The 27,178-nt window shown below is 51.3% G+C and overlaps 2 protein-coding genes across 2 annotated transcripts; both read right to left on the bottom strand.

Moving 5' to 3' along the window:
- On the bottom strand, positions 1-27,178 carry LOC119856560 (integrin alpha-X-like). The gene is given in 27 exon segments (XM_038404203.2): positions 1-478; positions 665-757; positions 949-1,062; positions 1,234-1,323; positions 7,238-7,348; positions 7,524-7,616; positions 7,703-7,754; positions 8,299-8,433; positions 8,767-8,840; positions 10,639-10,770; positions 10,773-10,948; positions 11,118-11,227; positions 11,229-11,267; positions 12,254-12,338; positions 12,341-12,383; positions 12,574-12,631; positions 12,633-12,766; positions 13,713-13,853; positions 14,649-14,797; positions 19,787-19,916; positions 20,315-20,388; positions 20,861-21,011; positions 25,337-25,487; positions 25,583-25,728; positions 25,947-26,077; positions 26,350-26,462; positions 27,162-27,178. Coding segments are annotated over 27 exon segments (2,826 nt in total). The 3' UTR covers positions 1-394.
- LOC122460775 (integrin alpha-D-like) lies at positions 5,394-7,871 on the bottom strand. The gene is made up of 4 exons (XM_043517341.1): positions 7,832-7,871; positions 7,524-7,616; positions 7,238-7,348; positions 5,394-7,044 (listed from the first exon to the last, which is right to left on the bottom strand). The coding sequence occupies exons 1-4, from the start codon at positions 7,868-7,870 to the stop codon at positions 7,012-7,014; spliced, it is 276 nt and encodes a 91-aa protein (XP_043373276.1). The 5' UTR covers position 7,871; the 3' UTR covers positions 5,394-7,011.

A 27,178-nucleotide genomic window follows, 5' to 3' on the forward strand; every position in this document is an offset into this window, starting at 1 on the left:
ACCAATACTTGGGGCACTCCACTTGATACCGCTGCCAACTAGACATGGAGCCATTGATCACTACCTGTTGAGCCCGATGATCTAGCTAGCTTTCTATCCACCTTTGTCACAGGTGTACATGTGTCAGTGCTCCTGTAGAGTCTAGAGGGCACTAGGATCATGCTTCATTGACAATAAACCTGGCCAAGTGCCTTCACCATCAAACCGAGTCTGTGGTCTTTCTGGGTAGCACTATCGAGGTCTGCTGGGCCGACTATCTGCGGCACTGGGACAGCACACGGAGAGAACGCACACGCACACTGACAACAACAGGCAGCAAACCCACAGCGATGGTTGTGAGGCAGAAGTCCAAGGCCTAGACCCCTCCCTTTGGAGAGGGCAACAATGATATCAGCTAGCAGGAATAGGCCCCTCCCCATTCCTCCCAGGATGAAGGGCTGATAGTATAGACCATGAAGCACTCCATCACTGTCTGCACCTGTGGGAGAAGAGATGTGTGGTGAGACAGGGACCTAGGAGTCCTCGTACAAGCCACAACCCCCCCTCCCTGTAACCACTAGACCCCACTCCCCTCCCAGAGCTAGGATAGAACCCAGGAGTCCTGGCTCCCAGCTCTAACCACTAGCCAATGCTCTCTCTATCCTGCGCACAGTCACTGTGGTACCTGGCGCTCGATGAATCCCTCCTTCTGGGTATATTTCTTCTCCTCGTATTCAATCCAGGCCTCGCTCACATGACTATCTTTCTGTTGCTGGGTCTGGAACAGAAAAATTAACCATCCCTGATCAGAAATGACACAATCCAGCCCAGAGCTTCATCCCAGAGGGACCCAGAGCAATGGGATCCCTCATCCAGCGCTGAGATGCAGCCACCTCTGGGATGAGGCATGGGGGCTGTTCACATGGGAATTCCTCACCCGGTGCCAGGAGGCAGAGGCAGGTCTCATACCCGGGAGACCCACTGGAAGCTGACGTTCCCTTTGATCATGAACTCCAGAAGCTGCTGCATTTCTAGGGATGCAATTCTGTACCGGATCTTCTTCCAGGTGGCCACGGAGCAGTCCTGGGGGTGGAAGGATAACTCCGGCTGAGGCAGGGGGCGTGCAGGGGCTCAACATGGCAATGAGGGTCTGGGTCTGTCTGTAGAAGGGGTTCCTCCCCCAGCCCAGTCCCCCAGCTTGTTGTCTTTGTTAGTGCGGAGGGGAAGGGGCTGCTGGGACCCGCACCAGGCTGCACTCATCAGCAGGGGGCACTCACTCATCTGCTTCACAAAGTCCTTCGAACTGGGCGTTCCCACCTCACTGGTGCACTGAGCCAGCTGGGGCTGGGCCGGGAGAGAGACGGGGTGTTAATGGGGGCAAGAAGGAGACAGGGGGCCTTTCCCCTCTAGGGGGCACCAGCACCAATCCAGCCCCAGGGCAGGGGGGCTCAGGGAGGATGGGGAAGGGGGTGTAGTAGAAAGAGAGAGACTGGAGCACAGGGACTGGCACAAGGCTTGAGGCCTGAACCAAAAAGTCAGCAAAAATTGTGCTATGAGCAAAGATCAGGCTCTGTTAAAAAGCAGACGCTTGCCTGCATGTTCATTGTCCAGTACATGAACTTGGCCCAGGTACAGCTGACATTGCTCAAACATAGCAACTATGGAAACACGTTCCAGCGGGTTAGCACAAGTACACCCCAACCTAGCACACGATAAGATGATTTGACGGAAGTGATGAATAGGGATGTTCTGTCTGAAGCATCAGGATCAAGGTACCAGGGGAGGTAACAACCACATCACGAAACATGTCAGGTGATACCTAAGTTGTTTATTGCAGATTGTTTGTCTCAGTCTATAAATGTTGGGGTACCTCGCCATAACCCTTTGTCCAGCCTCGGCGGCAGCAGAAAGTCCTACTGCTGATTGAGCTGGTCCATTGTGATGACCATACATGTGTTAGTGTTCCCATAACCATTGAGCTGGACAATAAAGCTGGCTGAGCACCATCGTCACTGAACAGAACCTGTAGTCTTTCCGGGCAGTTCCATTGAGGTCTGCCGAGCCAGCTACATGCACAGAGCCAGGACAGCACATGAAGAGGACAAACACGCACCCCAAACTGACGACACTGGTAACCTATAGTTTATTATTATAAGTAGTAAGTACTTGGTAATGTTCTGTATTATTTATCCTCCTGGTGCAATTTTGGGTGGTTCCCTTTTAAAGTTCTAAAAATTTAAAATGATCCTTTTTGTCTTGGTTTGCCACTGCCTCGCCTCACAGTTAGCATAGCCTGACCTAGCCAGGTCACTGCAAAATAGCACCATGAACAGGATAGGCAGAGTCCAAAGCAGGAGCTGACCATCTTAAAAGAACACGAGTCAGTCAGGAGAGAATGCAGGAGGAAGGTCAACCAGGGGACACAATTTCCACTTGTGCAGATACCCCAACCATGCCTTATTTCTTTGGAGCACTCCAGTTCCTAGATCTCCTGGAGAAAATTATGAAAGTACTGCTGTTTCATTTGGGGAATTTAAGACAACGCGTCAGCCAATGTTTAGATCACATGAACTGCTGGAACGACAGGAAATAGAGAATCTGCTGGGGCAAGTAGAGAGCCAGGAGGGACGTGCCAAGGTGGCCAGAAAATGAAAAAGGGAGCATAGAACAGATATTTAGAAGGCTAGGCGGTATGTTTGACACTCACACCTTGTCAGAACTGAAGAAGTTCTCCAGAATACAGAGTCCAGCCGAGAGACTAAGGGGATACGCATTGGGATTACAAGAGGCTTTGCAAGCAATAGAAAAGTTAGAACCACATGAAGCCCAATATATGGATAAAATGTTGAAGGACAAATTTGTTGAGGTGTTATATGATGATACTTTACTGAGGGAATTAAGGCTGTGACTAAGACAGAATCCAGAAATTTCCTTCCTAGGCTTTAAGGAGGCTGCTATAAAACTTCTTGCTGGTGAGGGACTAGACAGGGCAGTTGTGGTGTGTCCACAACATGGCTGCAAATGTGTCGTTGCCTTGTAACCTTGGAGACGCTGGGTATTTTGTGGGGCAGGCAGGCTAGCCCGATGTCAGAGAATGGTATTTCTGGGATGGAAGACCCTTTTCAGAGCAAATTTAAAAGGGAGACAGAGAATTTGAAGAAAATACGACGACATAAGGAAAGAAATGCAACATGTGAGACTGGATTTGAAACAGGAGCTCCTGGGACCCAGAGAATACAGGCCAAGGGGAGTCGGCATGGATCTTAGGATAATTAAAAAGTGTGATCGGGATGGTAATCTTCTCTCCAGAAGATGTGGTGAGATGGAATATATAGAAACGAGGTGCATGCCGGAGACTACTAATGTCATGGTGTGACGGAGTAGGGAGTGGGGAGGATTGACCTGGGAATCTTGCATGGGAGTTTTACTGGTACTGTCTGCATTGATGATGGGATATCAGGGGGTGGCTTCACTTGAGGGTTGGTACCTAAGCATGTAACCTGAGCCCAGGAGAGGGCTGGGGCCAGGTGACACCTTCTACCCTGGAAACTGGACAAAGGCTGGAGGAGTCGGAGTCGGGGGATGTGGCTGGCTGAGACTGCTGGAGGGGGTTTCAGTTTGGAGCTGGCTGGGGAAATGGAGGGAGACCCAAGGCCAGGATCTAGGCTCCCTGCCCCCAAAGATGGACCTGACTGAGGGCATCCTGTTGCCTGTACGTACAAGCTCTGTTTTGGACTGTGTTCCTGTCATTTAATAAACCTTCTGTTTTACTGGCTGGCTGAGAGTCACAGTGAATTGCAGGAAGTGGGGGGTGCAGGGCCCTGACTCCCCCATACTCCGTGACATGTGGTTTTAAGCTCAAAGTCTCCTGGATGGGAGTCTGGATCTCAGGGAGACAAAGAAAAGACCTGAATGACATTAAAGGGCACACTATTGGTGTGGGAAGGTGCACAACGGTGTGTGGGTTACGGCTAATGGGATAGAAATGGGGGTGTAGTGGCCTCCCACTGAGCTGGAGGAGGGAGGAGCTGCTCTCTGATCCCTGGTGGGTGGTGCTAGGCCAGGTTTGCCCCTCCAGCAGGAAGATAAGGGCTGAGACAGGAAGTATAAAAGGCGGAGCCTCTAACCCAGTTGAGTCTGAGCCAGGGAATGGAGCAGATGTCTCCATGCTGCTGCAGATCCCCAGAGCTGAACCTGCTCTGCACCACATCCTGTACCTGCGACTCAGGGTCGTCTCCCTTCTCTTAGGGGTGTAAGGCGTATGGCAGTCCTGCAGAGGATGTGAAGGAGATTCCCACACCTGAGTCATTCTTTTTAGGTAATAAATCTGAGGAACTGTCCCAGATTGACATGTCAGTAGAAGAGGTTTTGGAACAAATTGATAAGTTAGACAGCAATAAGTCACCAGGACCAGCTGAAGGAACTCAAATATGAAATTGCAGAACTGTGAATTGTCGTTTTTTAGAAAGGCTCTAGAGGAGATCCTGGCAATTACAGGCTGGTAAGCAAACTCTTTTGCTTCAGTCTTCACTAAAAAGACCAAACCAGATACTGAACACAAGATAGCTCAGTGGCTTGAGCACTGGCCTGCTAAATTCAGGGTTGTGAATTCAATCCTTGAGGGGGCCATTTGGGATCTGGGGCAAAAATTGGGGATTGGTCCTGCTTTGAGCAGGGGGTTGGACTAGATGATCTCCTGAGGTCCCTTCCAACCCTGATATTCTATGATTCTATAATATTAAGAACAAAGGGGGAGGAATGCAAGCCAAAATAGGGAAAGAGCAGGTTAAAAAATACTTGGATAAATTAGACATAGTCAAATCGGCAGGGCCCAATGAAATTCATCCTAGAATACTTTAAAAATGGCTGAAGAGATCTCTGAGCCATTCATGATTATCTTTGAGAACTTTTGGAGGATGGGAGAGATCCTGGAGGATTGGAAAAGGGCAAATATTGTACCTATCTATAAAAAGAGGAATAAGGACAATCCAGAGAAGTATAGACCTGAAAGATACTTGAATAAATTATTAAACAGCCTATTCTGAAGCATCTGAAGGATAATAGGATTATAAGGAATAGCCATCCTGGATTTGTCAAGAACAAATCATGCCAAACAAACCTAATTTCCTTCTTAACAGGGTTATTGGCTTACCGGATAAAGGGAAAGCAGTAGATGCAATATATCCTGATTTTAATAAGGCTTTTGACACAGTCCCACATGACAGTCTCATAAGCAAGCTGGGGAAATGTGGTCTAGATGAAATTACTATAACGTGGGTGTATAACTAGTAGAAAGACTGTACTCAAAGAGTAGTTATCAATGCTTTGCTGTCCAGCTGGGAGGGCATATCTAGTGGGGTCCCACAGGAGTCAGTCCTGGGTCTGGTACTAGTCAGTGTTTTTGTTAATGACTTGGATAAATGAGTGGAGAGAATGCTTATAAAATTTGCAGATGACACTAATATGGGAGAGGTTGGTAACATTCAGAGAATCCCAGTTGTACAGGGCCCACATGTACATCACGCAATGATATCCATGGCCGGTATGTCACTAGTTCTTATATCATGCCTTACAAAACACTGTTTGGCTAAATATTGTGACAGCTGTGTGTTAAGGGTAATCAAGTCACCCCTTAATCTTCTCTTTATTAAGCTAAATATATTGAGCTCTTTGAGTCGATCAGTATTAGGCATGTTTTTTAATCATTCTCATGGCTCTTCTCTGACCCCTCTCCAATTCAGAAATATCTTTCTTGAGTTTTAGGCATCAGAAATGGACCCAGCATTCCAACAGCAGTCACACCAGTGCCAAACACAGAGGGAATAGAACCCCTTTACTCCTGCTTGAGATACCCCTATTTATGCATCTGTGGTATGCAAGACTAATGAGCAGCTCTGCAATCTAGGGTGCCTTACAAAGCCTTGATGAAATAGCTCCCAGCTGGGCCGCTCACAAACAGCCTAAGAGCACGCCAGTCACACCCTGAGTGTCTGTGTGTAACTGCAGCCTGCCAGCCACACCTGGGTTACACTCTGGCTCTCACCAGCCTGGGTTATACAGCAGGGTAACCCCAATACATCCCCAGTCTTAGATTTTGTCCCAGAAAGCTATGTCCTGTACTGCCCTCTCCTGGACACTACAAATTATATTAAGTCCATTATTCTTTTAAGAGTATGCTATGCATACAATTTGTCACCCCCAATGGAATTACCCAGACACTTCTATTCAAACATGCTGGATTACATAAAACAATAAAACAAGTTTATAAATCACATAGAGAGATTTCAAGAGAGTCCAAGTAATGAGGCATAAAAGTCAGAAATGGTTACAAAGAAAATAAAAGATGAAATGTTTCCTAGTGCCTAACTTAACAAAACTGTATCAGATTCAACCAAAGTGTCTCACAACATGCTTTCAGCAGCCTTCCTGACCAAACCGTGTAGGTTTGGCCACCTTCCTCTGTGTCCAGCAAATACTTCCTCTCTCTCTGCAGAAGTAGTGAATTAGATGGGGAAGTGGGCAGGGGGTAATTGTCAGCAAACACTAGTTTCACCGCACACACACACGCACAAACCAATGATACATTATTTCCATCGATAATCAAAATGTGCAGCTAGACAACGAACAAAAATTGTTGCGGGAGAACTTATTAGAGTCTCCCCTTAATGTGCATAAAACTTGTGATAATGCCAGTGTCGCTCAGGCTGCTTTCAGGATAATTATGTTGAATAATTCTCCATCAAAATTATAAAAGATCAGTAGAATTTGGCCAAGCCTAATTTGAGTAACGATTGGCTCTAGTTGGCACAAGGATGCATTTTGTGATGGGAGGGTGGACAGTGGTCAGTGTTTCTGCATCTTGGAGGTAGCAACATAAGCGGGCGGAGGTGAACCTGGAGCAGCGCAGAGGGAGGCCAAGCTGGGGGCGTTGGTGAATGGGGGGCTATTGTTTGGAGACATCAGAAGCAGGGGGGTTGCCAGTGGAGGTGCTCTGGGTCGGGCCTGGCCCCTCGCCCTCCACAGTGTCCTCCATCATCTGCTTGTACTGGGCTTGAAGAAGCCGAACTGGAAGGAGACAAAGAGGGGAGACGGTGAGAGACAGACAGACACACGCTCATGGCGGTGGATCAGGAGGGATGGGCTGCGGGAACCTATGAAGTAAAGATTCTTGTCCCTCCCCCACCACCTGGGAGAGCCACAGGCCCCGCCTCCAGGGTGATGGGCTGTGGGGGAGGGGTTCAAGCCCTGCCCACCTCACCTTGTAGAGGGCTGCGGTGATGAGAACCAGCAGGATCAGGCCCCCCACACTGCTGCCCACAATGATGGTCAGGTAGTTATAGACCTCGGAGCGCTCCACCACCATCTGCACCTGGGGGAGAGGAGCTGTGAGATGGGGACCCAGGAGTCCTGGCACTATCACCCGCCACTGCTCTAAATCCCCAGACCCCACTTCCTCCCAGAGCAGGGACAGGACCCGAGTCCTGGCTCCCAGCTCTAACCACTAGCCAATGCTCTCTCTATCCCGGGCGCAGTCACTCTGGTACCTGGCGCTGGACAAATCCCTCCTTCTGGGTGTATTTCTTCTCCTCGTATTCAATCCGGGCCTCGCTCACCACACTCACTTTCTGCTGCTGAGTCTGGAACAGAGAAATTCACCGTCCCTGACTGGAAATGACACAAACCAGGCTGGAGCGTCATCCCAGAGGGACCCAGAGCAATTTACAGGCCATTCACACAGGAGCAATCCCTTGCCCAGCTCTGAGATGCAGCCACCTCTGGGATGAGGCATGGGGGATGTTAATATCAGGGGGATCTCTCGCCTGGGGCTGGGAAGCAGTAGCAGCTCTCGTACCTGGGAGACCCTTTGGAAGCTGATGCTTCCTTTGATCATGAACTCCTGTTAGACTGAGCACAGGAGACCAGCCAGTGAGAGACGGGGCCCACAGACCCTCTGCTGAGCCTCCGCCTCCCTCCTGCAGCATAGTGCCCCCTGCTGAGCCCCCCATCCCCTCCCTGCAGCCCAGCGCCCTCTGCTGAGCCCCCTGCCTGCTCCCTGCAGCCCAGCACCCCCTGCTGAATCCCCTGCCTGCCCCCTGCAGCCCAGCGCCCCCTGCTGAACCCCTCATCCCCTCCCTGCATCCCAGTGCCCCCTGCTGAGCCCCTCATCCCCTCCCTGCAGCCCAGTGCCTCCCTGCTGAGCCCCCTGCCCACACCCTGCAGCACAGCGACCCCCACCGAGTCCCCTGCCTGCCCCCTGCAGCCCAGCGCTCTCTCCTGAGCCTGCCTCTCATGCCTGGTGAGCACTGGGGTACCTAGAGCAGCAGGACCCGACGATAGGACAGCGTGGCCGGGTAGAAGAATCCCACTATGGTGCCGTAGGAATTCTCCCCGTAGTTCTGGATGGAGACGGTGGTGTTGAGTTCAGGGGTGACCTCCACCACAAGGGTGCTCAAGCTAAGGGGGGGAGAAAGGGGTGAGCTGCCTCGGGGCAGTGCCCTGGCAGCTCTGTGAACTTCTTCTAGCAGTGCCCAGCCGGGGATCCCAGCACTGAGAACTTCCTATAACAGTGCCCAGTGGGGAACTCCACTTCTGCGAGCTTCCCATAACAGTGCACAGCCAGGGAACCCAGTGCTGCAGTCTTACCCACAGCAGTGCCCCCGACACAGGATCCATCAGCACTGGAAATTTGGCAAGATCTCCAGCTGGATGTTGAAGATCCAAGGTGTGATCATGCCGGACGGGTCCCACTGTGGTAGCTGTTTTGGGGAGGAGGATTCGGTGACTTACCCAGAGAAATTGAAGGAGATTTCTAACTGGTCATTGCAGCGGCCATCTGTGCCACAGTCTTTCTGAAACGGGAGCTGGGGGGAGACCCAGGAGAGCAGGATCAGCATGGGTAGGGAGAGGGCTGAAGCACCACCTGTCAGAGTGACACCGCAGGGACCCAGGGACCCTGCACTGGGGGACAGCTAAACCCATCTGTGATATTCTACATCTTGGGGGAGCACCCTTCCTCATGTATATAGAATTGTGAGCTTGCATATAAAGCAGGCTGTGTGAGGTATCACGGGAAAAGTTATGAATTGCTGAAAGTCATTTTTTATCCATATATGCATATCGTTAATGCATATGAAGTTATAAGAATTGTGTTGTATGGTTGTTAGTAAAACATGCTGTAAGTTTGGGAACTGTCCAGATACTAGCTCTCCAGAGACAATTATAAGGGAGGTAACCAATGCCCGGGTGGGTGCTAAACACACATCACCAGCCATTGTCCAGGAGAGGAGTTACAATTTAATGACTCACTTGCATAAGGCCACACCAGGGGAATTGCTCAACCTTGCCTGGGGACTCAGCAACACCCACCGGATATGCCTGCACTTGTGTTCTCCAAGTACATGGGACTAAGGGTGTAAAACTGAACACAGGGGCCCCATGCTGGGCCTTTCTCCTGCCCCCACCTACGCTGCAAGCAACAAGGACACTCCGAAGACTGAAGACGCCAACAGAGGAGACTGGCCCAGGTTTCAAGGGTGAAACCTGTGTCCTATGAATTGCAATATCCAGTGGGGTGAGAAAAACTGCTTAAACTAGATGTTGCCCAGTCAAAAAGAGTGGAGAGTTTAGACTCCGTGCTTATATTTCCTTTTTTTTTGGTAACTGACTTTTTGCCTAGCACTTATAATCACTTAAAATCTATCTTTTGTAGTCAATGAATTTGTTTAACTGTTTAGCTTTACCAGTGAGTTTGCCTGAAGTGCTTAGTAAACCTGCTCAGGTTACAAAGGCTGGTGTATGTCCACTTTCCATTGATGAAGTGGTGAACCAATTAATAAACTTGCATTGCTCATCTTGAGCAGTGCAAGGCGGTATATTCCTGAGGTGCAAGGCTGGGAGCTGGGGGGATTTGTCTGGTGCCTTTCTCTGTGTGATTCGTGAGTGGGTCTGGGAGCGTTCGTGCAATGTAGCTGGGTGTGGGGCTCCGCATGCAGTTGTGCTGAGTGATCACAGCACCTGGAGGGGTTTGCTGCTGGTCACTAGCACAGCATTGTGAGAGACAGCCCAGGCTGGAGTGTTAAGGGGGCACAACAGTCCCACAGTCCCAACCTGCACCCCCGGGATCCTGTCACATCATCATCAGCCCTGCCCCCTGCCCCGCCCACACAATCCCTCTTCTGCCTCCCCCTCTGGCAAGCAGCAGTATCACAATTCTAGGGGTGCCAGGGCAGGGGGACTGGTTGACTCATGGAGGATGGGCAACAGGACAGGGGGCCTTTCCCCTCTAGGAGGCTCCAGCTTTGATAAAGCATCAGGGCAGGGGAACTGGCTGGCTCAGAGGGATGGGGAACAGGGCATGGGGACTTTCCCCTCTAGGGGGCTATGGCCAAAATACATTTTGATTTTTGATGAAAATTTTTCAATTTTTTTAGACATGGATATTTTGGGAGTTTTGAGGAGAAATTCCCACTGAGCGGAGATGGTCCATCGCCAAGGCAAACTCAGCATCCATCTCTGTCTCTTTCTAGTGCTGCGCTGTGTAAAGGGGTTTAGGAGGCTGCTGCTGCCTCTGAATTTTCCAGACTCTTGCTTTCAAACCCTGCGGTCACTGGTTCGATCCTTGCAGCAGACCCGCCGCAGGGCCTGACTCTGGCAGCTTACCAAGCCTGCAGACACCATCGTGGAGTCCTTGCTCAGGATGGGTTTGAGGTTGCTAGTGGTAGAGATGGGCTCCCCCGTCAGGGTGTAGTTGAGGCGCAGGGTGATGGGGGTCACAGTGTCCTCTGGGCACAGCTGGGGAGACAGAGAGACATGTCAGGTAACATTATCTGGTACGTCTCACATTTCGTCTCAATGTTGAGTGGCAGCTTCCTGCTCAGGACGGGGCCGGTGGAGTTAAAGGCGGCTCGGATCTTCATCCGCCCGGGGTCCAGGGCCAGGCTGTACTGGATAGTGCTGGAGATCTTGTCGCCTACATGGGAGGGGAAACAAGGAGCAGAGAGAGACTGAGAGTGGGAACTTCAAGGGGAAATGGGACATGGGGTCTTTCCCCTGTAGGGAGCACTGGTTCTGATCCATCCCCAGGGCAGGGGACTGGCTGGCTCAGGGCGGAGGGAAGAGGGGGGTGAGTTTGGTCTGACCTAGGCTGTCCCTGGTGCTCTTAATGATGGTGAAGCAGACCTTTGCTCTGCTGGCCTTCGTGTTGAGCTGCTCCTGCCCCTGGCAGTTGAAGGCTGAGGTGGGAATTGTGGAAGCAGATGGAGACCCCGACTCTAAGCACCGGCCGGGACCTGCCGGGGGGGGGCAGAACCATCACCCACCTGCTCTCTGCAATGGGCCAGGCCCCCTCCCTCCGCAGAGCCTCCCATCCAGCCTGGATGTGCTCACAGCACTCCAGGGAGCCTTTGCCTTTTAAATCTCTGTAACCCTTTAACCCAGCAAACAGGGAGGGAGACTTCTCTAATGCAAAGGCTGGCTTCCTACAGAAGGGGTTAGCTCCTGCCGAAGCAGAAGGCCATTGAAACCAAATGAGCCATTGTGCGACATGGAAGAACAGAGATTTGGTTAACTGCATTTCTCACCCCCTCTAGGAAGAGTAACCCTACGCATGAACTTGTCCCATCTGTGTGGGCTCTGGGGAGAAGGGGATACAAATCCCTGACAAGGAGAAGCTTGTTTTCTTTGTGTCACTTGGACTCTAAAGGGGTGAGAATCACTAGGCAAAAGACCCCCAGGTGCTTAGCCTGGGTTAGCCCTAAAGGACATATGGAGTTTGCTTATTACAGAAGATTCTCTTATCTTTTGCAATCTAAGTCTGTAATCTTTTTCTTAGTTACTAAATCTTTAGCTAGTTTATTACAGGACTGGATACCAGCATTGTCTTAGGTTTGAGATCTGACATACAATTGTTCTGGAGTAAGTGACCGGTCCTTTGAGGAAGGGACTAACTGGAATATTGTTGTGGTTTTTGGTATAAGGGACCATCTATCATAAAGGCAGGCTTACATGGGTGGAAAGATAGACCAGAGTACCTGAAGGGGCTGTCTGGGATGCCATGATGAGGTTGTTATAGTGCCTGAGGAATTCATACTTCTAACTTGGCTGGTGAAATCTAATGATAGAGCACACAGCCAATTTGAGGTTTATGCCCTTGCTGTTCTCCAGCAGGGGCAGCAAACACACACACACACACTCACACACACACACACACACACACACACACTGGTGATATCTGTGACTGCCATGTGGAGCCGTGCAACAACACAGAGTAACTCACCTCAGCAGCAGGACCTGCCCTCGTGCCCCCACCGCGATGTCTGGCAGTCCGTCCCCCGTCAGGTCTGTCCCGCCACTGACGGCCTGCCAAAGTAGTGCAGCCTGCTGGGAAACTGTGACCCCCCGATGCGCTGTGGGGCAGAGAGAGCAGTAAGGGGTGGGAAAGGGGCGGCTGTACTGTATAATGGGCACTAGGGGGCAGCAGAGGGTGAGGAAAGGAAAAGCGGCTGCTACAGGCTAATGAGCACTTGGGGGCTGTGGGGCCCCATGGTGTCACTTCAGGGCTCTGTGTTGACCCCTCCCCACAGGAGCTGGGCTCACCTGTCTGTACTGGGGATTAAGCCCTCTCTTCTCCCCATGGAAGATGTACAAGGCCCCGCGATGGGGCCCCAATGGCCACGTCCATCTGTCCATCCCCGCTGATGTCCCCGATTTCGGACATGCTGGCCCCGAAGCGCCCGAATGCCTGCCCCGTATGCCCCTGCAGTGACTTGGTGCAGATCCGCATCGCTCCCTGCAGGCCCCATCCAAAGAGTCAAAGGGTGAAAGGATCAGGACCCCCTACAGCAGGGGCGGGCAAACCTTTTGGCCTGAGAGCCACATCGGGTTTCTGAAATTGTATGGAGGGCCGGTTAGGGGAGGCTGTGCCTCCCCAAATAGCCAGGCATGGCCCAGCCCCTGCCCCCTATCCGACCCCCCCTGTTTCTCGCCCCTTGATGGCCCTCCGGGACTCCTGCCCCATCCACCCCCCTGCTCCCTGCCCCGACTGCCCCCGGACCTTCCACCCCTAACTGCCCCCCACCACCCCATCCAACCCCCCCCTCCTTCCTGACTGCCCCCCCAGGACCCCTGCCCCCATTCAATCCCCATGTTCCCCGCCCTCTGACCGCCCCGAACCCATCCACACCCTGAACTCTTCTGCCATCTATCCAACCCTCCCCCCCCCGCCCTGGCTCCCTGCCCCCTTACCGCTCGGCCTGGAGCACTGGTGGCTGACAGCGCAGCTGCACCAGGACAGGAAGCCGCGCAGCACAGAGCATCGGGTCAGGCCTGGCTCTGTAGCCTTGCCACCCAGAGCATTGCGCTGGCAGCGAGCTGAGGCTGTGGGGGAGGGGAGACAGCAGGGGAGGGGATGGGGTCTAGCCTCCTGGGCCAGGAGCTCAGGGGCCGGGCCGCATGGTCCCGCGGGCCGGATGTGGCCCACGGGCTGTCGTTTGCCCATCTCTTCCCTACAGAGACTCTTCCCTGCTCCCTGCAGCACAGCACCCCCTAGTGCCACACTGGGGCATTGGGGTCAGCACTGACTGCGAGGAGAGAGCAACTCAGCCCCCGACCCTGCTCCCTGCAGCAGAGCACCCCTTAGCCCTGGACTGGAGCTCTGCCTAGCAAGCCATTTAAGGGGATCCCAGCCCTAAATCTGTCCAGCTACATCACAAACCCCAATTCTTCCCCTCTCCTACCTGCTGGTTAATCAGGCAGATATAGACACGCCCTCCATTCAGGGGTGTATGGTACGTGGGGGCTCCGATCAGAACCAGGTCCGTGTTCCCATCTCCGTTGAGGTCCACAGCGCACAGTGTACCCCCGAAATACGAGCCAACCTAGAGGGGCAGATAAGTCACTCCTTCAGTTTAGTCACTTCCTCCTTCTTATCCCACTGGGACCTGCCCCCTGCCCACAAGCTGCTGGGAGCAGGATTCAATCCCCATGTTCATTCCGTCCCCAGCATCACCCTCCCTTTACACACAGCGGGTGGTGCTCTTGCTGTCAGTCTTCTGTCCCATTGAATGTATAGGAGCTTAGGTCTTGGAGAAATGCTGATTGTTCACTGTGGTTCAGTTCTTTTTAGTCACCGTGTTTGTACAAGTGAAGTTTATTCATGGAGTCTACTAGGCTGAAATCATCTTTCCTGTTCTGTTTGCCTGAGCACACAAGAAGCTGTATGTGAGAGAGGTGCTTCCTGCTAACTGTGGTGCCATTATTTAAGCTACTGTGTTTGCACGAGTTAAATGTTTCCCCTCTCTGTCTGGATCAATCATCTAATGAACATATAGGCTATGAGACTGTCAGCTCTTTGGGGGCAGCAACCATCTTTGTAGCCTGTGTTTGTACAGTGCTTTGCACAATGGGGTTCTGGTCTGTAACTTGAGCTAGTCCATAGTGTTCCTAGGCACTACCTCAAAACAAATAAATAAATGATCATCATCATGCTGATTGTTAGCTGTGGTGCACTTATCTACACCAGTAGCATTTATCCATTGCCTGAGTGTCTCTGACTGAAACCTCCCGGTGCTGCCTACAGCTTAGATGTGAACACAAAATGTTACATGTTGTGGAAATATTGCAAACTTCCTTGCCTCCCTCTCTGCCCATCACTCCCCATGCCCTCCCCTTACCTGCTCTCCTGGCACCTCGGTTTCCATCTGCCATCCTCCAGGCTTGACATCTTGCCTGAATAGGATGACTTTGCCAATGTGATTGTAGCGAGGGGCCCCAACCACATAGCTGCTCCGCCCCTGGGATGTGATGACCTGAACTGAATAACCTGCAAGAGACAAGTGACACACAAGGGTGAGTGGGGGGAGGAGACATTTCCTGACACAGGGCCTCACACAGCCTTACAGCAGTATAAGGGCTGGATCATGAGCCCTGCTGAGCCTGCATTGGGGGTGGGTATCAGGAGCCCCCCATGGAGAGAGTGCTAAAGGCAGCAAATGGGGTCCACACTGGCTGAGAGGGAATGAGACCCCCCCACCCCACTCCATGCAGCACAGCACCCTAGTGCCTCACTGGGGCGTTGGGGCCAGCACTCACTTGTGAGAGGAGAGCGCCCCCTAGTGAGACCCATGCCCCATGCCCTTGAAGCACAGCATCCCTAGTGCCCCACTGGGGCATTGGGGGCATCCTTGCTTAGCATGCCATCTGATGGGATCCAAGCCCCAGATCTGAAGATATCCCTTCAGCTCAAGATGTCAGGGACGTATTGTACTGAGGTGGCAAAGAAAAGACGTTTTTAAATGCTTCTATCGAGATGCTAGCACTCTGGGCAACAAGCAAGAGGGGACTGGAAATTCTCATTCACGAGAAAAATCTCAGGTGGCATTGCCATTACTGGAACCTGGTGGGACGATTCGTTTGGCTGCGAGGCGAAAATCCCTGGTTCCAACCCAGAGTGGGTAAACGAGGTGAAGGGTGGCACTCAACATGAAAGACTCGACATGAAAGAAACCACTGCCTTTTTCAGAGCACAGATAACTCAGAACAGCAGGGCCTGGAAGCGTGGGCGAGGGGTGAACCCCTGCTTCGGGGAGGCTAGCTCGTCCTCCCTCTTCCACCCGAGGCCCCACCTGCCGGAGCTCCAAACACCGGGTTGGCTCCCATGAGCACCAGGCCGGCCCCAGTGCCAGGCTGAGTCGCCAGCCTCCCACCAGCCCCAGGTTAGCCCCAGTGCCAGGCCTAGCCGTGGCCCCCCCTCTGCACTGAGCTGGCCCCAGTGCCAGGCCGAGCCGCGGTCCCCCCCTCCACACCGAGGTGGCCCCAGCACTGGGCTAAGCCGCTGGGTCGAGCCACCAGCCCTCCCTGAGCACTGAGCCAAGCCACTGGCCCTCCCCGCCCCCCACGACTGGCCCAAGTGCTGTCCCAGGCCACCAGCAGGTCCGAGTTCAGGGCCAGCGACTGGAGCTGAGCCACTGGTGCCCTGCCGGCTTCAGGTAGAGAGAGGGGTCGGGCCTCGGGGTGCAATATGGGCAGGGCCATGGCCTGGGTCAGGAGAAGCTTAGCCTGCCCTGGCTTATGATACCTGCCACCCATGCCAGGAAGGAATTCGGATCAATGTGGGAGAGGGGCACTAGTGTGTGGGGGGGTCTGTTACAGACCCTGAATTAAACACAGATTCATAGATTCCAAGGCCAGAAGGGACCATTGTGATCATCTCATCTGACCACCTGTGTAACACAGGCCAGAGAACTGCCCCGAAATCATTCCTAGAGCAGAGCTTTTAGAAAAACATCCAGTCTGGATTTTTAAATTGTCAGTGATGGAGAATCCATGAGCCTTGGTAAATTGTTCCAGTGGATAATTACCTTCACCATTAAAAATGTTAAACCTTATTTCCAGTCTGAGTATGTCTAGCTTCAACTTCCAGCCATTGGATCATGGTAGACTTTTCTCTGCTAGATTGAAGGGCCAATTATTAAAATTCTGTTCCCCGTGTAGACACTTATAGACTCTGATCTAGTCACTCGTTAACCTTCTCTTTATTGAGCTAAATAGATTGAGCTTCTTGAGTCTCTTGCTATAAGGCAGTTTATTGGATCCTTTAATCATTCTCGTCTCTCTTCTCTGATCCCCTCTCCAATGTATCGACACCCTGCTTGAATTGTGGGCCCCGCAAACTGCACACAGCATTCCACAGTAAACCGTAGCACATCTTGCTCCTTAATGAGCTGTGCATCGTAAAATGGTATTATCACAATGGACTTCCATCTGGGATACATATGCTGACGGCCTCATGCACCCAGTAGTGCAACATCATTAGAGTTTCTAAATATTACACACCAACATCTTCTAACCGGGCCATTAAAAGTCCTGTCGGTGGTGCTGCCCGGCTAGGACAAGCTAGTCACTACCTGTTCTGACACCGCACTGCACCCTGGAAGCGGCCAGCAATAGGTCCTGCTCCCAGGCGGGGAGGGGGGCCCACCCTGAGCACCGGCTCCACAGTGGTTCCCGGCCAATGGGAGCTGGGGTGGGGGGGTGTCCGCGGGCGAGAGCCGCGTGGAGCCGCTTGCACAGCTCGACCTAGAAGCGGGATGTGCTGCTGGCCTCTTCTGGGGAGTCTGCGGTGCCAGGACAGGCAAGAAGCCTGCCTTAGCAACCCCACTGTGCTGCTGACTGGGAGCCGCCTGCGGTAAGCCCATGCCCCAACCTCATGCCCCAATTGCCTGTCCCAGCCCTGAGCCTCCCCCCAACCGGGAGCCCTTTCCTGCACCCCAAACTCCTCATCATTGGTCCCACCTCAGAGCCTGCACCCCCAGTCCAGAGCCCTGACCCTCTCCTGCACTCCAACCCTCTGCCCCAGCCCTGAGCCCCTTCCGCACCCCAAGCCCCTCATCCCCAGCTCCGTTGAGTCACGGGCATCAACAACTTTCTTCAACTGGGTCGCCAGAAAAAAAGTTTGAAACCCACTGGACTAACCCACTAATGTTAATTTTGAATAAATCTTGGAACGTCAGGGAAATTCCACAGGGATCATTTCAAGGCCTGACGCTGTTCAACATTTTCATCAATGACTGGGAAGTAAATCCAAAAACCACTGCTGACAAAATTTGCGGATGACACAAAGATTGACAGAGTGGTGAATAATGATGAGGACAGGGCAGTCATACAGAGCATCTGGATGGGTTGATAAGGTGGACCCATTCAAACAAAACCAAATGCAAGGTCGTCCATTTAGGAACAAGCCATGCAGGCCATATGTGCACAGCGGGGAACTGTGTCTTGGAAAGCATTGACTCTGAAAAGGATTTAGGGGTCACAAGGGAACATGAGCTCCCACAGCAACGCTGCAGCCAAAAGAACTAATGCGACCCTTGGATGTATATATAAAGAGGAGAGAAAAGAGTAGGAGCAGAGAGGTGATTCCCCCATATACCGATACTGGAACACGGTGTCCCAGTCTGTTGTCCACATTTTAAGAATGACGTTGAAAAATTAGAGAGGGTGCAGAGAAGAGCCATAAAAATGATTCAGGGGCTGGGGAAAATGTCTGAGAGTGAGAGAGTTAAAGAGCTCAGTCTGTTTAGCTTGTCAGAAAGAAGGAGAAGTGATTGGATTCCGTGTAAACAAACTTTCATGGGAGAAAACACTGGGTACAAAAGGGCTCTTTGATCTAGCAGAGAAAGGCAAAACAAGTAACAAGTGGCTGGAAGTTGAAACCAGACAAATTCCAATCAGAAATGAGGCACCAATTTTTAACGAACTCCCCAGGGCTGTGATCTAAATGGTCATGTAAAAATAAGGATGTCAGTTATAATAGCAAGAATGACCAACAAAATAAATGCTACAAAGATAAAATATTGACAAATCTTAATGTAAGTGCGGTAATAAGAACATAAGAACAGCCCTACTGGGTCAGACCAAAGGTCCACCTAAGCCAGTATCCTGTCTTCCAACAGCGTCCAGTGCCAGGTGCCCCAGAGGGAATGAACAGAACAGGTGATCATCAAGTGATCCATCGCCTGTCGCTCATTCCCAGCTTCTGGCAAACAAAGGCTAGGGACATCATTCCTGCCCATCCTGGCTAATAACCATTGATGGACCTGTCCTCCATGAATTTATCTAGTTCTTTTTTGAACCCTGTTATGGTCTTGGCCTTCACAACATCCTCTGGCAAGGAGTTCCACAAGTTGACTGTGCGTTGTAGGAAAAAATACTTCCTTTTGTTTGTTTTAAACCTGCTGCCTATTAATTTCATTTGGTAACTCCCAGTTCCTGTGTTATGAGAAGTAGTAAACAACACTTTTTTATCTACTTTTTCTACACCAGTCATGATTTTATAGACCTCAATCATATCTCCCCTTAGCCATCTCTTTTCCAAGCTGAAAAGTCCCACTCTTATTAATCTCTCCTCATGTGGAAGCCGTTCCATACCCCTAATCATTTTTGTTGCCCTTTTCCAATTCCAATATATCTTTTTTGAGATGGGGTGACCACATCTGCATACAATATTCAAGATATGGGCGTACCATGGATTTATATAGAGGCAACATGATATTTTCTGTCCTATTATCTATCCCTTTCTTAATGATTCCCAGCGTTCTGTTCGCTTTTTTGACTGCCGCTTCACATTGAGTGGATGTTTTCAGAGAACTCTCCACAATGGCGCCAAGATCTCTTTCTTGAGTGGTCACAGCTAATTTAGACCCCATCATTTTATATGTATTGTTGGGATTATCCTTTCCGGTGTGCATTACTTTGCATTTATCAACATTAAAGTGATAATAAAATATGAAAAATTACAATGAGAAAATGACAACAGTCATTACAATAACTACAGTGCTATGATGATAATAGTTATTACAATAAAAAATGACTGCAGCTCATCTGTCATCAAGAAGGAACATAAAAGCTTTATAAACTGATATATTTCACTTGTTAGTGAGATGCATCTGCTTCTGGGAAGGGGGGGAATCTTAATGGGAGGGGTGATCTCACGGGAGTCCCACCACTGATACTGAAATGCACCATCTCTGGAGTGGCGTACGGGGGCTGTTTATACAGAGATCCTTTGCCCAGCACCACTGTGTTAGCTGCCCCTGGGGTGGGGCACGGGCACTGTTCATGCATGGATCCTTCACCCAGTGCTGAGATGCAGCTGCCTCTGGGGCGGGGGGCGGGGATTGTTTGTACAGGGATCCCTCCCCCAGCACTGAGATGCAGCCACATCCGGGGTGGGGCACAGCAGCTTGTAAACTACCTGATAGGAACACTGGGCTAGAGTTGTGCTCAAAGATTTCTCTCAGGCTATTCTTACCAAGGTAAGCATCTTTCATGTCCCCAGAGGTTCTGGATACGTTGATGAAGCTCGGCTCCCCACTGGTCCCATGCAAGTATATCCCACCGGACCAGTCATAGGCTCCCACCGCTCCCAGCACAGGCCCGTCCTAAACCGACACGCACGGCAAAGGGAATGGATTGCACAAATCAGACAGCACAGCAAAATATAGCAAGAGAGAAACAATTAGTAGACTGAGTCACATACTACAGCACAGCCCTCTCCCCCCCACAACCATGCTGCATTTGGCCAGCACTGACTGCAAAGGGGGAGCATCCCCTATGGAGCCCCTGCCCCACTTCCCTCAGCACAGTGCCCCCTAGCACCACACTGGGGCATTGGGGCCAGCACTGACTGCAAAATTAAATAACCTATTACTACTGTGGACTACAATGAAGTGGTCTCTCCCGTCCAGGCATTAAACCAGCCAGACTCTATCCAGGAAAATCCATCAGGGCCCCTGCACATGGTGGTGTGGGACAAGCACCAGGGCCAGGCATCACTCACAGGGGACAGCAGGGAGCTGAATCCATCCTGAGACATCTCCAGCTGGAAGGAGCTGCCGCTCTGGGACTGGGTGCCTGGGGGGAGAGACAGACAGACAGACACAGGAGAGATCATCCCTAGAAAAGCCTTGTGTCCCATCCCTACCCCCATGAGCCAACCCAGTGCTCCTGAAAGGGAAAGGCCCCATGTCTCATTCCCTGGCCCCCTGAGCAAGCCAGTCCCCTGCCCTGGGGCTGGATTGGAGCCCGAGATCTAGAGGGGAAAGGTGCCATGTCCCATTCCCTGCTGAGCCACAGCCCCACTGATCAATGCACATGAATTAATTTGGCCCCCTGAGAAGTACATTACAGGATCAGCCAGAGTTGCTAGCACTTCACCCTGGAGCTCAGATACTCTGGTGATGGAGCACAGAATGGACTCTTTGGACAGATAGCTCCTGGGTCCCTTTGCGATACAGGATCCCAGCAGCTCCCTGGCCCACTGCTACCCCGGGAACCTGTTTACACAGCCCCACGGCAAGTGAAGTGCTTCTCCCTGGTCCAGTACCTTCAATGGCAAAGATCTTCTCCTGCAGCTGGTTCTGGATGCCCTGGAGGGCGTCAAAGTCATTCACCCGGAAGATGTGCTCGTCAGTGGGATTAGAGGCGATGTCACGGAGCTCCTGCTGGGCACTATAGTGGGAGATGGCCTGGCTGACCTTCATGAGGCAAAGGTGCAGGAGAGACCAGGGAACAGAAACAGAAGAACAAAAGCATGGCCAGACTGGGTCAGACTAATGGTCCATCTAGCTCAGTATCCCGTCTTCTAACAGTGGCCATTGCCAGATGCTTCAGAGAGAATCAGAAGTGATCCATCCTGTTGTGCCATCCCAGCAACTGGCAGTCAGAGGCTTAGGGACACCCAGAGCATGGAGTAGCATCCCTGACCAGCTTGGCTAACAGCCTTTGAGGATTTATCCTCCATGAATTTATCTAATTCTTTTTTGAACCCAGTTATACTTTTAGCCTTCACAACATCCCCTGGCAATGAGTTCCACGGGTTGACTGTGTGTTGTGTGAAGAAGCACTTCCTTTCATTTGTTTTAAACCTGCTGCCTGTTAATTTCACTAGGTGACCCCTTTGGGGATTCCAGGTCTAGCTGCTCCAATAAGTCATTTATGGTGTTTACAAACTTTATCTCTGCATATTGTCCTGAGGTGACATGTACCTGGTTAATATGGGGATAGTTGAAATCCCCCATTATTACTGAGTTTTCTGTTTTTATAGCCTCTCTAATCTCCCTGAGCATTTCACAGTCACCAGAGTAAGTCACCGCCAAGAGCCCTGGGCAAACACCCACCAATGTCGTTGCATGCACACGTGTCTGTTTTGTCATCCCCTAGTGCTTGCAGTGCAGGGACAGTATAAAATACCTATTACTGCTCTATTACAAGGCTTGGGGAGCATCTCCCTTTAGCTCATATCTTCTCAGAGGTTACAGGACCAGGCTTCTAGGCCCAGCTTCCCCCTGGAGACCATGGAACTAAATAATTACACATGAACCCCACTCCAACCAGCCTCTTTTTGTTTCCTGATTCGGTTCCCTTTCTGTTCCCTCTCTGGCGCTTATGCCAGGTGTGCTGGGCTTCCTCCAGGGAGATTCTTCATTGTTAAAAATACACTTCATTTTTCTTGAATTAGGGAGGCTGGTATGAACCTGAGAGAGAGACAGAGAGAGAGAGAGAAAGAGGGGTGTATGGGGATAGATAATTAGTGTAGACAGCACCTCCACCAGTAGATGGTGCTAGACCTTTATCTTAGTGTTACATTGTTGTCTTGTATGTCATTATGTTGTTGAATGCTCTGATGGGGTGGGGAGGGGAACTGGAGGTTCAATCCTGCCTGTGTGTGCTGGTGTTGATATTTGCAGTGTCCCAATAAGTCTCTGTGCTTCTGTAAGCAAGTGTTACAATTGGTGGCAGGAGCTTCAAGATGGCACAAAGCACTTTTGCCTGAGAAGAAATGTACTGGGCACGCAGATGAGACCGGAATCTTTGAGCCCTTGACAGACGCTGAGTTGTTGCTCGCCATGAATGACTAGACAGATGAGAAAGCAGTTCAATACCTAGCAGTGCTCTTGGATGGTGATGCCAAAGCATTTTACCATCAGCTTCCCAGTGCGGCTCAGGGTCTTACAGACAAATATGCAAAAGCTTCTCTACTGCTCTGAGGGGGGATTGGCCCTTTTGAAATACCGGAAGGAATGGTAAACGAGGAGGAGGCTGGAGGGGGAATCCTGCACAGTTATTTGTGTGTATTGCATAGATGGTTTGACAGAGTTTACCCTTCATCACCCTATCTGGGAGATGGCTAGAGGGAAGCAGACCCTGTTTCTCGAAATCTGGGAGTGGCAATGCAGAGAGGGGCATATGCCCAGTGCTATGCCATGAGAAAAATGTGTGAAATGCCAGTTTATAAATGGTTTAAAGGGAGAACTTCCTAACCTGCTGGATAAGCCAGATAAACCTGTGGACCAGATTACCCACAGAGTTCAAAATGTGGAAGCAAAAATTAGGGTTTCCTTAAAAGTATCAGCTGTTAATTCTCAGCCTCCTGTGGGTCAGACAAGAGAGATGATTTCCCAGGTGGGTCCCAGACCGGATGGCATTTGCAGGCAATGCAGGGGGAAAGGCACCGGAGATGGAATTGTCCAGGCAGATAGAAGCCACACCAGGGAAACTGGAAGTTGTTGATGCAGTAGGTCCATCAGCAGCATCTACTAGCATGGCCCTTGTGAAGAACTGCCCTGATACCTGTTACCATGCGTCTGGAGACGACAGCTGGAAAACCACAAGGCTGTTAGACTCAGGATCTGAAATAAGTCTGATCCACGGAGAACAGTTGAAGGGGAAGATTTGTATTGCAGGAGTTAAATTGGTGACTATTATTTATCAACCACTGCAGACAGCAGAAGAAATCTAGCTTCCTCTGAACAAGGAGTCCACGCATACTAAATTGCCCTACTAAAAGACTAGAGACTAAAATCTTGGCCCAGAATCAAAAGGTGGTGTTGGTGGGTAACCCAATGCTAGTAGCCACAGACTTTGAGATGGATGCCTCCGGAGAAGGGTGGGGAAGCCATACTGTCTCAAACAGTAGGAGATGAAGCATTCAGTCTGCTATCTTAGTAGGAAACTCCTTCACAGAGAAGGAAAGTGCGCCCTAGTGGAGAAGAAGTGCCTTGCGGAAAACGGGCCAAGGAAACCCTCTGGTATTTCCTGCTCGGCTGGATGTTTATCATCATTACAGGCCATGGTCCCCTGAAATGGATGCACTGGAACAAAATACAAAATGCCAGGGTAACAAGATGGTTCTTGGCGCAACAGCCCTTCTGCTTCCAGGTGCAACATAGGGCTGGCGTCAGGCCCGGCTACAGGGAAGACCTGACAAGAATACGCTGCTTCTCGGCCCAAGTAGACCAACCCCATAGCATAGAGCAGGGGAGGGGGGATATGTGAAAGAGTCCAACCTGATGGCTACAGGAGAGTGGTGGGAGGCAGGTGTATCAGCCCCAGCATGGGGAAGGCCCTTTTCCCTATGAACTGAAAAGAGGTTATCCCAGGTTAACTACAGGCACCTGAGTCCAATTTAACGGCCGCCATTAAAACCCCCAGTTCTGGTGAGAGACAGGGAGGAGGGGTGAGAAGCAAGTCGCAGCAGGGTTAGTGGTGGCAGGGAGGAAAGGCTCCTCCTGGGTGGGATGTGGCTCTCCTCCCTGTAGGGAAAACCACCAAGTCAACGACTGGCAACCCGAAGCCAGCATGATAAGGCAGTAACCGGCGAGGGGGCAGGAAACGGGTTTCCTTTCTGTGCTATGAGTTTGCTGTTCTTATTTCACTTACGAGAACTACTGGGACCTACCCTGAGGCCTGCCTTGTAAATACTGGGAAATAAACCAAAGTCAGGAATCCAAACCCTCCAGAGCAGGACTGATTCACTCCAGGCCCCCGCACCAACAGAGGGAGAAATGCTGAGCGAGGAGAAGGAGGTGCCTTATCACAGAGATTGTTTTTGGACTCTGCAAGTCAGTGACTTCCTGTCCAGGCAGCAAGCAAGCAGAAGGCCCCCTGTACCTACACAGGTGGGTGATGTGATGGAGTCTGATCTCAGTGAGCTGTGGACAGCATGCCATAAGGTGGAGGAACAGGAGAGCCGGAGGTGAGTATGCCAGGCACAAGATGTCAGGAAAATTTCATGTCCATCCACAAAGGAGATACATTGTGGCTACACACCTGGAAAAATCAGGCTGGATTAAAAAAAACGAAAAAACCCAACTTCCTGTTTTTTGGAGGGGACCTTACGCCATGATTAAGAAACTAAACAACTTGTCTGTGCTCATAGAAGACACAAGAGTTTGCCCCTTTGTAATGCACCGAGAGCTGTCCAACAGATTCATTGAAGAAAATGGGAGGGCAAACCCAGACGCTGCTCAACTGTTTTTCCGGAGGGATGTAGAAGGGAATTTGGAGATACCCCAGCAGGTTCCTGTGGATCATAATGGGAGCCAGTTGTGGAGGTGGAATTGCCAGAGTGTTTTTAGGACCTCAGCCCCCTGCCATCTTCAACAGACAGTCTGTCCACAATAGATAGGCCTGACCTAGGAGGACATGAACCCTGCACTCCCTGTCATTTAGATCCAACTACAAATGATGTCTGCATGGCTGAATATAGCAGGCAAGGGGCAAATGAACACAGAAACCTGTGTGGATGGCAGATTACATGGATTCCTAGAAGTTACAGTTAAATAAAAATGTAAACTAAAAGAGGGAGAAGTTGAAATGATTAGTGCAGACCACCTCCAGAAATAGATGGTGCTATATCTTTATCTTAGTGTTAACTTGTTATCTTGTTTGCTATTATGTTGTTGAATCTGACCTGGATGGGCTAGCAGGAAGTCCTGTCTGTGTGTGCTGGAGTTAGAACTTGCAATGTCCCAACAAATCTCTGATTCTGTAGGTGAATATTATGATAGATAGATCTCACCCTGATGGCATAGTGGATGATCCCAGCTCTCTCTGCCTGTGGAATCACTTCTGAGTATTGAGTGTTGTCATTTTTCATACCATCTGTTACCACTATGAGAATCTTGGTAGCTGCATCCCGGGATCCTTTCCATGAGACGAACTGCTGCTTCCTGGAAATGGGGCACAGGCAGGGGGGTTAGTTCTTTCACCTCCACATCTGTGGGGTGGGAGGGAAAGAGCTTGTAGGGGAAGAGGAGGTACCTACACCACTTTCCTGATGGCACTGGCTGTGTAGGTGTAGTCTCTGAGCTGTCCAACTTGACTGACGAGTGAATCTATGTCGCGGGTGCTCTCGAACTGGTTGAAGTCAAAGTGCTCCTGGAAAGTGCTGGAGAACTGCATGAGGGCAAACTGGGAGACAAGATGGGGAACAGGGCAGGTTGGAGTAAGAGTGGGTCAGAATAGCAGAGATGCTGGGTCATTGGGGTCAACACAACTGTGAGGGGAAAGGGCCCTGTATGAGCCCCCACCCTGCTCCCTGCAGCTTAGCACCCTCTGACGCTGCCCTGCCTGCCAGAGGCAGGGGATGCCGGTGGTTCAAGGGTCTGGAATCAGCGGGTGCCAGTTACCAGCGTGTCGGTGCCACGGAAACGCCTTATGACCTCGATGATAAACGTCTTCATCCTTCCAAAGTCATTGGAATTAATGCTGCCTGAGCCGTCGATGAGGAATACGATGTCTGTGGGGTGTTTGGGGCACTCTGGGGAATGGGGAAGGTGCGTGTTACACAGAGAAATTCAGCTAGATGAGCCAAGAAACATCAAAACTGCCAAGACATCTGCCCATCTAACCTGGTATCCCGCCCCCTCCCTGCCACCTGGGAACAGGCCCATGGACCCATCTAGCTGGGTCCCCTCCCTGCTGCCCCAGATCAGACCAACTAGCCTCATTCCTCCTCCTCCCCCGCTGGCAGATATGCCCCCCCACGTGTCCCCTATGTGCTGGTTCCCCACTTCCTGGACTGCCCCTCACCTGGCAGACTGTCCAGGATGTGCCGGAGCTGTTGGAGGCTCTGGTCCAGGAGGAAGCAGAAGCCTTTGATGTACATATTCTCCTCACGGGCCTGGTGTATGTGGGGCCGCACACTTGGGCACAAGAGAGGGGTGGGGTCACTGGGCTCTCCTGAGTAGAGCCGCAGAGCGGGAGAGCCAGGGCCTGCTCCCCCATGGATATGCAAAGAAAGTTCCTGCCAGGGCAGGGAACTCCCATAGGGCAGACGGGACCCCAGGACCCAGCACTCGTTTCCCAGAGGGGACAGGGGAGTGACACAAGGACATCACCTGGTTACCACACTCCCTGCTATGGCAGTGTGCAGTCAAGGTTGCCATGCTGAAGTCATCCAGTTGCCACAGGCCCTGCTATGGCAGTGCATAGTCGATATCGCCATTGCAACATCACCTAGTTACCTCTATCTCTTCCAATATCATCGCACAGCCACTGTCTCCATGGCAATGTCAGCTGGTCACCACGCTCACTGCTAAGTCAGTTCACAGTCACTGTTGCCTTGGCGACATCACCCAGCGACCACCTTTCCCACCACAGCATTACACAATGCCGCTAATTACGGGAGTTACCAAAGACCCCCCCCCCAGAGTTACATCACAATGACGTCACCCAGTCATGAACTCTGCCCAGGTGCCCCAGTCATGCTGACACGGCCCAGTTACTACCAGCCGTGAGGAGTGGGGTTTGGGGGGAGCAGGGAGTGGGATGGGTTTACACTGGTGTCGGATTCACTTCTAAGTTGCGTTGCTGGATGACGGCTAACCAGCCCCTGTACTCACCTGGGAGGTGGCTGCAT

This window comes from Dermochelys coriacea, chromosome 6, assembly GCF_009764565.3.
Source record: "Dermochelys coriacea isolate rDerCor1 chromosome 6, rDerCor1.pri.v4, whole genome shotgun sequence".
In the NCBI taxonomy this organism is placed as follows: Eukaryota; Metazoa; Chordata; order Testudines; family Dermochelyidae; genus Dermochelys; species Dermochelys coriacea.

Bases quoted from the DNA above. Each gene is read 5' to 3' on its own strand.
- LOC122460775 (XM_043517341.1), bottom strand. From the start codon at position 7,870: ATGATCAAAGGAAGCATCAGCTTCCAAAGGGTCTCCCAG. The intron at 7,349-7,523 runs GTACCAGAGTGA...CCTCTCCCCCAG, and splicing joins AGGGATTTGTCCAGCGCCAG to GTGCAGATGGTGGTGGAGCG. The intron at 7,045-7,237 runs GTGAGGTGGGCA...GTCTCCTTCCAG, and splicing joins TCACCGCAGCCCTCTACAAG to TTCGGCTTCTTCAAGCCCAG.